The sequence below is a fragment of the Microchirus variegatus genome, assembly GCF_963457635.1.
Source record: "Microchirus variegatus genome assembly, chromosome: 8".
In the NCBI taxonomy this organism is placed as follows: Eukaryota; Metazoa; Chordata; class Actinopteri; order Pleuronectiformes; family Soleidae; genus Microchirus; species Microchirus variegatus.
Window position 1 is genome coordinate 25046347 of NC_139809.1, and position 16566 is coordinate 25062912.

The window sequence follows — 16566 nt, forward strand, 5'->3', positions numbered from 1 at the left end:
TCACTGGGCCATTTGGACCACAACCGCTTTCCAAGCTCTGTCTTTGTCAAAATCATGTGCTCCATTGGATGCTTGCTGCTGTGGGAAGCAAAACCGGAAAAAAGGGGAGACAAATTGTGAAAAGGGGGAAGGTGGGGAAAAAAAAAATACTGCGATAAATGATGTGTGACGAATGAGCGGCACAATCAATTTGCATATATGACAAGCTCATTGATTTTTAAGACGCAATTTACATGAGCTATAACTGGTGAGTGTAAAACAAGGAACAGGAGTCTTGTGCGATGGAAGCATGATGATGAACATTCCTGCTTTCCTCTCACCTCATAGTAATGGGTCAGTGTGTGCATGCTGTCTTCGCACTCTGGAGCCCCCATGCGGAGCTGACTCTTGTAGGAGGCACAGTGCACCACAGTGGCTGAAGTGAGAATCGCCTGGACCAGCAGCAGCACCATCAGAATGAGCAGGAGGATGTCATAAGATTGCTGGACCACACACACACACACACACACACACACACACACACACACACACACACACACACACACACACACACACACACACACACACACACACACACACTGATGAAATCAGATTGATAGCTCTCAATAAATAGTAGCTTCTAGACAAATAAATACCTGCACAGTGCATGCTACACCGTGCTTCATTAAAGCTCACCTTGGCTGTGGACACATCATGCAGAAAATTTTCGATGAAGCTGATCACACTGCAAGAGAGGAAGCCAGAGGCTGAGAAGAGGAGGGGAGATGTCACACTGCTGATGGCAATCAGCACCTCCACCTGAAAACAGAGTAAAACAGGAACTGAGGAAAGTGGGAGCAATAAAAAAGAACGAGTACCTTTATAGACACATAAGAAAAAACTGAAAAAGAAAATACACTTTGTTTGTCAAACTGGGAAATCTATTTTGAAGACCCAACCTAAAGCCTCACATGAGCATTTTGGCTCAGAAGAATCCAGAGATAAACATATGCAGAGGCTGGTAAAGAGGAAGTCACAGTAGTTATGGTGGCTCTGTCTGTTCTGCTACAGTATCTGGTGTAATATATTTATGTATGAGTTTTCCATGATTTTTAACTGGAAAAAACATTGAAGTTGGTCTAGTCAGTGAGTGAGCCATAGACTGCAAATGACCATTGGGACTGTTTTTAAGCAGAAATAAGATATTGTGTTTTGTCAGCAAAATGTTGGAGAAATGATCTGACATTTTAGGAAGTTACATGACAGCACAGATACATAGACTTGACAGCAGACTGTCAGTATTCAGGAGGCAAATAAAATAGGACCCAATGCAGAACCTTGAGGTACCCTAAAAGAAATGTCACTAAAAGTGCCTACAGTAACTGAAAGGTACAAAGAGAACCAGCAATATCATAGTATAATGTACTGTAAAATATTGTTGTGTATACTCACCAGACATTTATTGGGGTATTCTGATACCACGTGGCTTGCAATAGCACTAGGAAAACACTGCAAAACATTAAAGATCAGACACAAAGCTACCAGATAAGACCGTTGATAGATTTCATTTAGTCTCAGTCATTATGGAAAATTAGTTTTAGCAGGGAAAACTTACAGCCACAAGGATCCAGAAAAATGTGACGGACAAGTATGGACCTGGTAACAAAGCATCCATGTTGAGGGCAATAATGCCTCCAAATACAGCAGAGATTCCCACAATCACTTCGATCACCTGTAGAGACACTCTTTGTTGATTGATAGAGATGCATACTGGAAGGATAAGGTGATCATTAAAGCAGCAAGATACTCACAGAATATGCTTTAAGGAGTCGAGTGGGGAACACTGCAGGCGTTATGACCACTGGTCTGTCGTATGTCGCCGGCTACAAGACAGATAGTAAGATTGAGAGGAGTTAAAATGCAAGAGTGAAAGCTCAAGGGAGAGAAAGAATGGAGGCAAGTAAAGCAATCAATCACTGTCACATGCACAAACCCACACAAGTTCGGGCAGCTATTCTTCTTAGGACACAGCATCGAAAACAAGCTACTCTCCCTAACCATGACTAACCCTAACCACAAGACCTGAACAACCACACACACACACACACCTTCCTGTGACAGCAGCAGTCCTCTGCAGAGCGAGCAGACAGGATGACAGTGCTGGCCATCAGCACCTCGAGCAAAAGCATCAAGATGAGGTTAAAGTTGATCTGAGAAGAGACACAGACAGATGAGGAAGACAACAATACTACAGCAAACTATTGAAGAAATCAAAACTATAATCTAATATAGAACCAAATGACTGGTAGCTATCATCATCATCATCATCATCATCATCATCATCATGTTGTTATCATGTATTTACATTGACAGCAGACGGGTTCAGGACCAATTTACAGCCAAACCAAACCAGACAGGTGGTTGTTACAGCAAATGTTGACACAAAGACCACTTGGAAATCTGACACCTAGAAAAAATAAATCATGTTACCTGCATTAGAGCTTTGTGACGATCAGCAAAATTCACTTAAAAATCCATTAAATCACAATTAGCTTCTTGGCCTTTGGTGTGTTTAATGTTTACTCACCGCAACATGTCTGTTCTTGGCAATGGCAAAACTCGCTATGGCTGCTGGGAGGCCCTGTGAAGAAAAACAAATGCATCTCTGAGAATAATGTGGTCCTGGCATTTAGACATGATAGTTGAATCTAAACTTTGCTTCTAAACCCGTTAAGCTATTTTTGAAGGAAATACCAGCATGAAATTGTCACTCCACTTATTCTTGCAGGATGGTCACTTACAGAGCCTGCAGCACAGCGTAGGTAGTCCATGGCAACAGGAAACACATTTCCCAGGTACAGAGAGAAACCAGATGTAATGAGCAGACTGCCCTGAGGACACAGGTATGTATGTACATACAAATACACAAACTCATATACGTGCATTCAACAGGTACACACATAAACATTTAGGCCATCTTAAAAGTGCAGCGCAGAACTTCACTCAGTGCTGATTAAGACTATTAGTGCGACATTAACGTGCTGCCCTTTTTGCCCCTGCCTGCGCCTGCACTGCTGGTGTGTACGCAGCACAAACGCTCCCTGAATCAGGTCTGATAGTATTGCTTGACAGAGCCTGTTTTTAGATGAAGCATACAAATAACGATACATTGTTTCTGTTCAGGTCACACGGTTGGTGTAGTTGTTAGCGCTCTTGTCTTTGCAGCAAGAAAACCTTTGCTCGAGCCCTGCAAAGGTTGGAACAAGGGTCGTTCCGCACGTAGTTTGCATGTTCTATCTTTGTGTGCGTCGATTTTCTTCCAAAAACATGCAATATGGGTATTAGGTGAATTGGACACTCTAAATTGACCATAGGTGTGATTGTGAGAGTGAATGGTTGTTTGTCTCTATATGTGTCGCTGCAATGAACTGTCGATCTGTCCAGGGTATTCCCCGCCTATCGCCCTGTCAACTGAGATTGGCACAGCACCCCGTGACCCTCGTGTGGAGAATAAAGCGGTAGATGATGGATGGATGTTTCGGTTCGCTAAGGCTGAATGATAACATCAAAAAGTGACACACTGCAGCTTTAAGATTACACTTACACCATTTCCTCGTTAACTGATTTCACCTTAACTCTTCGTACTTGATGCTTCCACATCAGTTTTCTCTGTTCCCTATGACTCATAGCAGTCAACAATTGTTCCTGTGTTTCGACTTGCATGTGAAAGGACAAGACAAGATTTCATGTTGCCATCTCACTCAAATTAAAAAGGTTGAGGTACCCTCATATTAGAAAACTGTTACCCCAACCCTTCAAATTTGTGTGTGTTGGACTTAAAAGGTGAATCCTGTCATGTCCCTCCTGTGTAATGCTCCCTCTCTCACCCCTATGAGGACACTGTAGAGCCAGGCCCTGTAGCTGAAGCAGGGATGCCTCAGAGACTCCGGCTGGGACAGCTGCAGGTCACTGGCCCGCACGTCCACTGTGTAGCTATCCCGTTCATTCCTGTCCCTCTCCCCCCTGTCTGGCCTTCTCTCTGTTCCCCTGTCACTCCGTCGTCCCAGCGTCCCACCACCTCTCTCCAGAGTGGGCATGTGGCTGTAGGTGAACTCGTCTCTGGCTGACAGCTCCTCACACTGCATCCTTGAAAGAAATGGTTAACAATTTCAAATAGGTTTAAATAAGTCTTTTGTTTGTTTTGGGGTTTTGTAGACAAAGAGCATAGGCCCTCTCTGCCCTTTATCTTATTTTCCTCTTGGCTACAGAATCATCAACACGAGGGCTTAAGATATACTTCAGTATGAAAATGAAAATCTACATTGTAATTCAGGAAAAAGGAAACTAAAAGTACATGAAAATGTACAGCAATGAGGCCAAATACATGCAGTACGACAAACACAACACTTCCTTTGCCTGTTTTCACATAAGCACTGACCTGCTGTCGAGTCTCTTGTAGAATCTCCCAGAATACTATGGAAGAAAGGTATCCTTCAGAAACTGTGATCGATCCAGGACATGGAAAAGGAAAAGTTTATTTTTGTACGCAGCTCCTTGTGCTCCCCATTTCTCTTTCTCGCATTTACTCTCACATTAACCCTCACTCTCCTCCTGTCTTCTTCTCCCTCTCTCTCTCTTTTACACAATGTTTCTTAGAAACTGTTCTCAAAAGTTTTTTTTTTTAAATCCTTCAAAGCACGGAGTGACAACACATGGCTCTTGTGCTGCCAGCCCACTCTGTGCCAAAGAGAGAGTGTCTGTGCATGACAACAAGGGGAGGACAAAAGGGGCTCGCACTGGGGGCAGAATTCTCGGGGCAAACTCCCCTTTTGCACTCCCATTTGTGCACAGAACACACACACACATGCACATCAAACCTACTCACAAAACTGAACAATGGATGTTCAGAGCTGCCTGCACGACAACACACAAAGTTGTGTGGTTGTTGTGTTGTCCTCATCGCAAGAGAAACGAAGCAGCCTCAAATAAAAAGGAGAACCACACAAATCCCATCATGTGACATGTCAAACAGTTGGTTTTGTCTTTATATAATTGAATGTGTCACCCTGCAGAGCTCCACTCATGACTTCGTCTGTGGTTCTCTACTTGCGGTACACAGGCCAGTAAATTAAGATGCCCTGCAGTGCTTTAGAAAAGAGGCAACAGACACATTTCCACGGCTAAATCACATGGTCCCTTGTCACAACACAATTACTCTGATGATGGATCATTTTTGAGTGTCCTAACTGCTCATTCAGGAGTGGATCCTGTTGGATGACACCATGTTGTGAGTGTGTTCACCGTGACAGAGTGTAGGCATGTACACATGTACTGTATGCGCGCCTCAGGATTCCATTCAGTCTTTTAAAGAGTGGAGCATTCCCTGCTCAACATTGTTCCTGGGCAGCGGTAACCATGGCAACTCCTTAACAACTGCTGTCACCCTGTCCCTTCTAATTCTAATTTCTCTCTCTCTCCCTCTCTTTCTCTCACATGCACACAGCACACAGTCAAAAAGAGGAAATACATTGCAACAGTGTTTTTTTTTTACGCACGCACACACACAAATGTCTTGGCAGGATTTTTTTTTTGAGAGTTTACCCTTTTATAAATATCTTTAAAAAGAAATTTGGCTAAAAAAAAAAACATGCACCCATCCTGCTGCCCCTGCCATGTATGCCACATACAAAGTACCATGTTTGACACTTTGACTGCAGCAGGTTGACACAAAGCCTGCAGCAAAAAATCTTTAAAAATAAAAATTTTATCATGGAATTATGACTTCACAGGTTTGTCTTCAGCCTTAAAAGAATAACAATACTCATTCTCTGATCGCCCTCTGCTGTAAAGTAAGTTTCCCTTGGGGTTGAACACAGTCTCTATAACCCTAATATCTCATTTACACTCTCACCTCACTTAGTGTTAAGGCCATCAATGACACTCTTCCACTCTTTCTTAAGTCCCAGCTCAGTGTTGAGTCTCAAGCTGCTGCCCCATCCCCACTTCCTGGATGCTGGTTTCCTTAGGGTGTGTTCAACTCAGCTCCACTCCATCCTCAGGATCTGCTCAGCAACAGGCTCCTCCTGTCCTCAGGCAGGTGTGAAGGTCTGCTGCAGGATTCTGGTTTTCCTCCAGGTATCTGAACCACAACCTAAAATAACAGGTATTTTATCATACGAAACATTTGTGTGCTAAGAACTTCAGAACTGAGCGTGTGTAAGTTTTGGGGCTTCATAAATAAGTGTAGTATAAAAAGATGGAGGAAGGATAAAAAATAAGTAAATAAATGCATAAGTATTGCGTAAGTACAGTATTCTTTATATTAATCTTTATCGAGGAAAGATATATCAAGTCATACATACAAGTCATGTTGTTTCACAAAGCTGGACAACAACCGACGACGTCATGTTCCCAGTTCAGGACTAAACAAGCCTGTAATCTCTCACACAAAAATGACAACACCATCTGCTACACATTTATATTGACCCATGCTGATGACAAACAATGTTCTCACTCACACATGAAACCAGCTCCTCAGTGTCATCGTTGTAACAGTTTAAAAGAAAAAGAAAACAAATCGGACCACAGCCATCCTTCTGACATGCAACATTAAAACACAAGATATTTAAAACAGGAGCTCTTTGTTTTTACAGCAATATCCAGCAACACACATGAGAAAACATCTGTGGATTTATACATTAACTTATTAACATTATCAATAGCTCTGTTATTTATGAACAATATGTACACAGTCGCTGAGGAAGGAAAGGTCCTCATTTCCCAAAGATGCCAAGAGTCAGCTGATGAAAGTTTCCATTTCTCAGTCACATTACAGGTACTTGTCAGTTGTTTTACATGTATGTATGTATTTATGTAATATAATGCTAAGTGACAAATATACAAATAATTACTCTGTTTAGGTCCAGGTGTTGAAGCAAATATTCACAACATGACGCAGCAGTTCTTCCTCACAACCAGGAAGTGATACACTGATGGCTTTATCACAGTATGCTGACATTGTTCCTCGTCTAAGCACAAACAACCGCATGTTGTGACTCTGTTTACACGTGATCCACATGTAGCATATGCACTTTCTTGGCTGTGAAACTCCTGGTGGTCGAGGGGAAAGTATTGCAATACAGAATGTTTACTGGCATACTGTGATGTCGTAAAGTTAATTTGTAGAAGACAGACACCAACAAGGCAGACACACAGACTTGGAACCATCTGTGCTAAGATAACAAGAAGCATATTAGCAACCGAGACAGAATTTAATAACTGAATACTTCACAAGTCCTGTTTTTCTCTTTCACTCGAATTGAGCCGTCAATGAGTTGCTTTTCAATAAATTGTCACGTCTCTGGTGTTGCTCTGTTTAATATTCTCTGTTTCTGTGAGGATCAAGGAGATCAGACGATTGATCCTTTGGAGGAGGACAGGTGGATAGAGTGGATGCGGGTGGCCAGAGTTTTCTCCAGGTCCTGTAGGATGTCAGAACCAGGACTATCTGGAGGTGCATCGTACAGCAGCTGCTTGAATGGATCCAACTCAATCAGCATGACCATGTTCTTCAGGAAGAAGCCTTCTATGTAGGAGGCCAGGTCTGGAGCATCGAGAAACTGCAATGGAAAAGAAGCAAAATGACATTTTGCAATGCTTAATATTTCCTTTGCATCACTGGAGATTACAAATATATTCACACCTTAGTGTGGTTGTAGAGCTCCACACAAGTCTCTGTGTTGATGTTCTTGGAGCAGATACTTTCACAGTGTCTCTGCAATGCCTCCAACTGGAAGAACTTGGAGGCAGACAGAAGCTGCGGCAAAAGCACAAGTCATTCATATTGACATGGCATGGACTATTTATATTAGATAAAAACTGGGTAAGAACTGGGTCAATATCCACAAAAAGCCTCACCTCCATAATGTCAGTGTTCCTGATGTGCAGAGCGTCTGTTCCTCCACAGTAGAGATACTGCATCACCAGCTTAAAGGGGAAAAATATGTTATATATGCTACAGAATTTTAAGTTTATATAAACAGTCTCATGCAAAGTGATTATTTTACCTGGAAAATGTGATATTTAACATTGCTGATTTCAATGCATGTGTTTTCACCACAAGGTCTGTTTGCTAGAAGAGATTTAAACCTTGAATGGATTAAAAGAAAGAAAGAAAAAGAGACATGATTAAGCCTTGGCATGGAAAACAAGCCTTAATGTAATTCATTCTTTGGTATTATAAACATGTTCTATCGCAGATAATTGAGTGTGTTGCAGTTTTCTGTATGCACCATGAAGCACAACACATCCTGTACGAAACGATGATGAAATTAGTTTTTTAGACGTTTCCTCTGAGAACATTAAATCAACAACAAAGTGACGTGTTATTTCTTCTCAATCATTTTATGACAGGACTGATTGTTTATTGTCAGTGTAACACGACACAAGGGTGTAATAGACATCCTTTTTTTTCAGAGGCAGGAACAAAAAATACTTCAAGCACTATATACTTTCTTCTTGGGAGTGTTCATACGTCTAAATATACGACAGTCTGAGGTGAACGTGTTTATTTTGAAAGCTGTGTACAAGTACCTGCTGGAGGCCGTAAAGAGCAGGACCTTGTGGGCATAAAAAGGCTTCCCCTCCACCAAAAATGTCACATCTGACATTTCTTTATTGTTTAAGAAGTGAGGATCTGAAAGAAAACATGTGGCCACACACAAAAGAAGTGAGGAAAGAAAGCATTCCACTGAGCCTCCATTGTGGACTGATTGCCAGAACATGTAAAATACTTTCTTACAATTTCTGTTCAACTCTCTGAACACTAGATGGCATTAAGTGCACTTTAAACATTTGCCAGCCAACTAAAATACAAACAACTCCATCAAAGGCTTTTATGCCTGAATTGTATTCACACTTTGACATAGAATGGATTTTACAGACCAACAAAAACAAGATAAACGATGATCTCACCAAGGCGTGACGACTGCTTCCTCTTGATCTCTACCAGTTTGGGGATGGGGTAAGGGCCATAACACTGGGTGAAGATTGTAGACAGCTGCTGGCTGATCACCTCATTCTGACGACATGCAGAAAGAATAAAGTAAAACATCAGCAGGGGGGAGAAGCACTGCTCATCTCTGCCGGTCTGCATGTGCACATACCTTTGCAGGGGTTCACACGAGAACAATAGCACACACCTTCTCCACTCTTCACAAACATCACTCAGCAGTTCAGTGAGAGCGGTTAATCTTCTGCAGGCTTTTATCAGACTTAGCACTGACACATAGATTCAAGCAGATGTTCCCATAAGCCACATATCCAAGGTTATTTCACACCTTTGAAATTGGATCAGATGAATATCAGGCTTATATCTGGCACCCCTGTTCCTCAAAGAGTAATGGAGAATGAATGTAACTGGATGGATGGATGGATGGATAGAGTGTATAAGAGAGCGAGCCATGTAGTATGAGGCATGTGACTCTGTGTATTTTGCTGCAGTGTTTCTTTCTTATTTTAGCAATGACAGCAAACTCATCATGCAGGCAGAGCCATGCTAAACCACAATAAAGAAGACAGAACAAACAGAGATGCCAGATGGGACAATGGTGAGCTGTTTTGGATGTAATATAGTCAACCAAGGGGATCATGAGTGTAAGTAATGAGATAAAGCCCTGACCTAATGAGCCATAACAGAGAGCAGTGTGGTGCATTTCATAAATCATTATCATTTTAGGTAATTGATATTGAGTGGGCCTATGGGGTTGTGTCAGTCTGCTGGAATGATGCTGATGACCTGACTATGTAACGATAAGGGAGGAGGAGGAAAATGCCATGGCTCAGATTTTATCACAGGAGATATTTTGATCTTTGGATCAAAAGCTTTGGAAAAAGTCCCAGTCTTTTCACGATGATCCCAGTAGCATGTGAAAGAACTCAAAGTGAATCAACAGGTGAGGCAGACTGCGGTACCTTGCTGGCTCTGAGGATCTGGAACATGAGAGGCAGGCCATGTGTGATGAGCTCCTCCGTATACTCCTCCTCCTCGATGCAGCTGAACTCTTTCAGAAGACCTTGGATCAGAGGTCGGCGGTGCTGTTGGAAACATGTCCGCAGAGACTCCAGCCAAGTGTGCAAAGTCCATGGAACCCCTAGAAGATAGTGACAGAGGTAAACACACAAACATGTACCATAAAGACAAAATGACTTGTTTTACAGTATTAACATAAACTAACCAAGGCTTCTTATATCTATGGTGATGTCCACATGTCCGTGCTCTGAGCTGTGATACATGGCTTCTTTCAAGGCTTTAAGTTTCGCCTTCCCCGCTCGGATCAGGTCGATCTGAGACGGACTTCTACCTTCCAGTTCTGAACCTTCAGCCAGAATCTCCTCCAGGGATAAGACATCTGCTTTCCCTGTCTCTGTGTGGGACAGGAGCTTACGGAATACATTTCTAGAAAAACAAAAGCATAAAAACAGGAGTTTCATGTGAGTGGTTTGCACAGAATGTTTGATTTTGTGATTGTGCGTGTACACAGCTTGTTTGCAGAGAGTATGCATCGCCACTCTGGTGATGCTTTAATGAGTTTGTTGTTGTGCAGCACACTGTCAAATATCATGAGTGGCAATATTCTCGAAAAACAAATGCAATGATATTAGTAATTGTTTTTTTGTTAAAGTGAGATGACAGCGATTGAGTTAAAGTCATTACTGTGATAAACCATGGAAAATTTGAAATGACTAGCTTTCATATTAAGTCCTGCATAAATTACAGCTCAATTATCAAGCATAGCTAATAAACAAATCCCATATGCACGTCACACAGGGAAAAAATTATTATAGATTATAGTTGTGAAATATGAATATTAATTCAAAACTTCAACTCAGACGATGACATCAATGTGTTTTTAATATAATGGCCCATGTCTGTGCATATTTCTTTCTATTTGTGGCATTTTGTGAATTTTTGGATGAAAGATAAATGACTTAGTTGGACAGGTCATGTCCATTCTTTAGTTGGCAAATGCGTCTCACAGCACTTGCACAAAAGGGAGATCACGCTCTCACTTCATTACATCTTAAATTTCATACACGGAGATTAGAGCATTAAAAGACTAATGACACAAAACTATTTAGCCACTGAGGTGTCAACTTAGCAGATATGTTGAGTATTCCTTTGCAAGATTTCATCCTGAATGCGCAATACATCATCACACTTTAGTATCCTCCTCCTCCTCGGAGAAATCGATTGCAGCAAATACAAGACATACAAATGCAAAATCACTCAAAATGTAAACCAAGTCAGTGCAAAAACATTTAAATACTGAATAAAAGCAGCTGAATGTTACAGTACATAACACTCTAAAGAGTAAATCCTTAAAAGGAAGAACAGCATGTCAATTAATGAGAATACAATTAAAAAAACAAGTATATTTTGATCATGTTGCAAAGATCAGACCCAACATCAGTATAAACAGGCAGATGTTTGTGCATCACTAGCAAGCGTCACAATTAAACACGAGTGTGTGTTACTTACCTGTGTCCGTGAGCTGCTGCCAGACTGTAGGAGTTCATGTCTCCCTGTGGTGCTGTGGAGATACCGTTACGGTACATAGTGCCCACCATGGGATCGGCTCCCCGCTCCAGCAGCAAACTCACCAGCTCAAAGTTTCCTGTGCATGAAGAATGATTGGCAAAACGTATACACAAACAAACACACACACATTCACAATAAGATTCAAAGAGAAAGATGAGTGGAGGGGGTAGCAACGCTGGATCATTTGTTTTTCACACACGCCTTATTTGTCTTTATTTTTCCAGCCCCCAGGATAAATACACCTCCAGAGTCGTAACTCAGCCAATGATCCTGCTGACAGTCAGGTGTGATTATCAGCTGTTATCAGTTGGACTGGAGGCAGAGTAATGGGGCAAGTCGCACTGTGTCTCTGTACCTGCAGCAGCAGCCAGCTGCAGTGGCGTCTCTGTGTAGTTCTCCATCCCGTCCTGCAGGGATCCCTCCACGTTCGCTTTGGCATCCAGCAGCAGCTGCACAAGTGGGGAGGGGACACAGAGGGGCATGATGGGAGACGGTGACAGAGAGTCAGGTGGCCAATGCATCAGATTTTAACTTAGGTGCTTCAATTTGAGATTCTATTTGTCTAAGGAATGGTTTGTGTGCTAATAAGTTAAGTTAATTTTTGGGGGAAGGCACTTGTTTTCTTGTTTCCTCATATATGTTAATACTAAAGCAGCTGTCTTTACTGTGCTATGGGAAGATTTAATAGCGAGAGGTGTTTAGCGTTTGGTGACGTTTTTGTTATTACGTAATTATTCTGTTAGACCTTTACTAGAAGAAACAGTGTAACTTTATTTGTATGCTGTCAAAAAAAACTATCAGTCCCGACTGAGGGTGCATTTGTGTGTATACAGCAGCAGCACAGGGCCGAGGGGAGACAATAAGCATTTAAATAGCTCAACGTTTGGTTAGTTTGAGCAATAAAATTCACTTTTTGTGCACACTTCTTCGTGTTTTTAGTCATACTGTAACTTTTTTGCAATGACATTTTAAGTCAAATATCATATAAATGATGAGAGTGTGTTAAATCTTGCTTTCAGATCCATTGAGGGAATATTCTAGAAATTAGAAAATATCCCAACAAGGTCCTTCGTCTCAAAACTTCATGTCATCTAATGAAAAAAATATGCACATTTAAATAATATCCTGGGAAATTGAGTGTGAAATCATTTAATATTTACTGTGTTTGCAAAACTTTTTATAATTGCATTAATTTCTTCAGCTTCATTCCTTCTGATGTCCCTGCAGATCAAACTGTGGTCAAACATGGCTTAAACATTTTCCATTAGACTTTAATGATTCTAAAATCCAATGGACAGATTAGATCAAGGGGGCAAAGTGAATTAGTTTAATGAGTTCGATAATTAGACTGCTGTGTTTCCACTTTCCACTCGCTAAATGCAGCCTGATCTATTTGATGACAAATGCTAATTGTCAAGAAGAGGCTGTATTTGACACCACTGTTCAGACCTAAAGACAAGCACATTAAAACGTTTCATCGCACAAACAACATCTCAATTTATTCAGAAACAGGAAAATAAAAAAAAAAGAAAGAGAGACTGACAGACAGAGAGGAGAAAACTCGCAGTGGAGAAACATTATCATCATCACCACCAAGAAGCTTGGATGACAAAAATGACAATGATGACCAACCATGAGCTGAGACACAAGGAAAGGTCACGATGACAGATTCACAGATGAGGAAGGACGTCACTACCTGCACCACAGGCACATGTCCGTGTAACACAGCGAAAGTGAGGGGCGTCGCCTGCCGTGTTTCGGGAAAGACTGAGGTGTGCTTGTGCACTGAGTTTGGCACCTGGGGAGGGGGACACGGGTGGGTGGGTATAGGAGGGAGAAAGGTGAGGGAGAGACAATTTGAAGCCATTAAAACTACTGCAAGGCCTAAGGAACACAAGATAAGCAGCTACAGGGAGGATAAAAGGGAGGACATGAAACTCCACAGGAGAAACGAGAGTAATTAACTTGGAACCCTGGGGCTGCAGAGAACATCCTGTCACTGTGTTCACCTTCTAATGAACACGGTGGATTGATCACTCTACTCAATCCTAATGGATTCACTGTGATCTCTTCAGAGTTTCTCTGACAGGACTCTGACCTGACCCATCCCTCTCTCTTTCTCTCTCTCTCTGGTCAAGCTGAAATGAATGACTATGACCCAAATGAATGAATGTGTGACATACATGGAGCACAGTCACACGGACAGAACACAAAGGCAGATGTTTTTCCCCAGGCTGCTCTGGGAATAAAGGGAGTTTGTGGTGCAGAAGGGGATCCTGTAGTTAAATTTATCCAGGAACACTGTATTTATAGTTTAATTTGATGAAAAGCTTTGCAGCTCGCGATGCGCAGGTACAACAAGCACACATCATAGGTAAAGCAAATGTATCTCTAACTCTCAAAATGCACTAAACGATTCTGAAATGAATCTACATTTTAGTCAGAGGTTTGTGGAGTGCAAACTCAGTGCCTGATGGGACATGTTGCAGAAGTTACTAATGAAGACTGGGATCATGAGGCCTTCACTGAGCAATCATCTCTTTGCTTCAGGTCATGTGATCAATATCACTTTTCTCAGCACCTCATGATCCTCAGGTCTTACACATTTAGCCGTGTGACACATGGGAGAGAACAAACAGCAAAGATGAGGGTCAACATATCTGGTTTTCTCCAGTTCAACAACATAAGGCACAACATAGATACTTATACACTCGGGCTGCACAATATTAGGAAAGCAAACCATCTGTGACAACATTGTTGAATACTGGGACGAAGATATCACCAAATACTTTATGACACAAGGTTAACGTCTCTCTGCTTTATCTTCAATGTTCACCTAAATGCATTATTTCTATTCTATCAACATGGTTTAACAAAAACGAAGAAAAAAGAAAAGGAGAAATTTTTTCACATAATGGCCCTGCTAAAAATATCTTCTGAACAAACTACTTGAACAAAACCATCCCTGACTACATAGATCATTGGAATGCCTCAATGTAAATCATAAAACAATGATATAAATGTAAATAAAAATCATTTAAATCCAACTGCAAAGTCTCTCATTGCAATTGTCTGAACACTTTGATTCTCATTTCTTGGCCCACCGAAGCAGTTGCGATCGATAGTATGGGGGCTGACATATTTGGGAGACAATATAATTGTCTCCCAAATTCAATAAATAAATAAATAAGATCTTCCAAGAGGACTAATCTACAGTTCCAGCATGTGGATATTGTGATGATGGTACATTTTCTTTATATTGTGCAGCCCATATAACATACACAGAGAGACTGATAAATAATTTTAAAAACTTTTTTGAGACTCTTCTCATAACATTATTATGAAACTGTGCATACTGAAGAATGCTAAAGCTGACGGGCCCTGACAATTTCTTGATATACTGTACAAACACGACAGTGGGACTGCAGGTGTCAGTCACAGGGTAGATTAATTTTCTCCTGCAAACAAGATATTTCTCTTATCTCTGGTAAAAGCAATAAATCGTCCATTCTTTATTAGACTTTGATCTCCCCAGTGTTGGTACCAGAATACCAGAAAAAAACAATTCCATCGCCACTGACCTCACTGTTAATATCAGCCCCTGCATCCAGCAACATCTGCACCATGGCCTCGTCTCCACGGACACAGGCGTACATCAGTGGTGTCATCCCCTACACATACAGAGAAACATAGGGAGTGATGGGAAAAATAATGATCATTGTCAAAGTTCAAGATTCACTCCATTGTTTATGTAAACCACAAAATATTCCAGCCTCAAGGAGGTTATGTTTGTTTTTGTGTGTGTGGGAGCAGCATGACTCAAAAATATAAGGACAGGTTTCGAATGAAATTTTCTGTTACGATTCCACCTGCACCTTCTCCTCAATTTTATTATTAGTGTTGTTTTTTGTGGCTGCTGCTCTTTCCCTCTCCCTGACTCTGCAGGGGGCGTGGCTGACCCAGTTCCCAGACACCGGTGATCATTTGCACCTGCGCGGCTCCTCCTCACCTGCACCAGATGTGTAATCAGCGGGGCTTAAAGGCGGAGCCATTTCTCCTCACCGGTGTCAGATCGTTTTCGAACATACATGGGTAAAGTCATGCTGCCAGCTCTCTCGCTGTACTTACCTCACAAGAATACTTACCCGTTCGTCTCCGCTCCAGGTCGTCACGTCTCCTGCTGGTCTCAACTCCCTGGCTGTTCCGGTCTCCCTATTCTCCTGGGATCTCCTGTGCCACGTTCGTGAGTTGTCTCCACTCTGGATTTCCGCCGACCTGCCGAGTCACCCCCGCAGTAGCTGCAAGGACAATTTTCCTCCTTTCTCTCCACCTATCCCCTATCGCTTCCCACTTTTGGGAAGTCGTTTTTTGTTATACATTTTTCGTAAATAAATTTATATTGTTTTGAAATAGCCACCTCCGTCTCCGTCTGCTTTCGGGTCCACGCCACAAATCATTACATAACGATCTGACCAACATGGACCCGGCGGACTTTGACGCGTGTAAGCAGGCTATTTCCGCCCAGGGCGTACTCATCGGGCGCCATAGTCAGATGCTTTCGAAGGTCGCCCTTTCACTCCGCGAACTCATGGCTAATGCTGCTAAGTCGGCTAACCCTCCCGTAGCCTCCGCCACTTCCGTGTCCGCTAGCGCGGAGCGGGTAGTTGCGGCTAGTAGCGCTAGCTTATCCACTTCCACTAGTTCGCCGCGGGAACCTTTTGTTCCCATCCCCGAACGATTCTCCGGGGAGATTGGTAAATGCACAAGCTTCCTTTTTCAATGTTCGCTAGTTTTTAGCTTACAACCACGCACCTACCCCGATGACAACGCCAGAATTGCCTTCGTGGTAAACCTATTGTCGGGGCGAGCCGCTCAGTGGGCAACGGCCACGCTATCCAACGCAGCCCCCGCTTCAGTTAGTTACTCGTCGTTCACCAGCCAGTTGTGCAAAGTTTTCGATCACTCTCTTCAGGAGTCCGATATTTCCT

The 16566-nt window shown here is 42.2% G+C and overlaps 2 protein-coding genes across 2 annotated transcripts in view; both read right to left on the reverse strand.

The window, feature by feature from the left end:
• On the reverse strand, positions 1 to 4124 carry mlc1 (modulator of VRAC current 1; the record flags this gene model as incomplete). Its single annotated transcript, XM_083893246.1, has 11 exons — positions 1 to 78; positions 321 to 482; positions 676 to 798; positions 1432 to 1488; positions 1595 to 1711; positions 1791 to 1862; positions 2088 to 2189; positions 2345 to 2446; positions 2567 to 2620; positions 2781 to 2870; positions 3867 to 4124. The coding sequence occupies 11 exons, from the start codon at positions 4122 to 4124 to the stop codon at positions 1 to 3; spliced, it is 1215 nt and encodes a 404-aa protein (XP_083749372.1).
• A 3264-nt stretch (positions 4125 to 7388) lies between these two features.
• The window catches only part of btbd11b (BTB (POZ) domain containing 11b), a gene marked incomplete at both ends in the record, with an annotated part of 67998 nt that continues 58820 nt past the window's right edge, over positions 7389 to 16566 (reverse strand). Inside the window, 12 exons of the mRNA XM_083893192.1 lie at positions 7389 to 7598; positions 7682 to 7795; positions 7897 to 7965; positions 8046 to 8127; positions 8572 to 8674; positions 8953 to 9058; positions 9952 to 10130; positions 10215 to 10435; positions 11519 to 11654; positions 11934 to 12027; positions 13275 to 13376; positions 15160 to 15249. Of these exons, the coding sequence (XP_083749318.1) occupies positions 7389 to 7598; positions 7682 to 7795; positions 7897 to 7965; positions 8046 to 8127; positions 8572 to 8674; positions 8953 to 9058; positions 9952 to 10130; positions 10215 to 10435; positions 11519 to 11654; positions 11934 to 12027; positions 13275 to 13376; positions 15160 to 15249 (1506 nt within the window). The remainder of the gene's footprint in view (positions 7599 to 7681; positions 7796 to 7896; positions 7966 to 8045; positions 8128 to 8571; positions 8675 to 8952; positions 9059 to 9951; positions 10131 to 10214; positions 10436 to 11518; positions 11655 to 11933; positions 12028 to 13274; positions 13377 to 15159; positions 15250 to 16566) is intronic.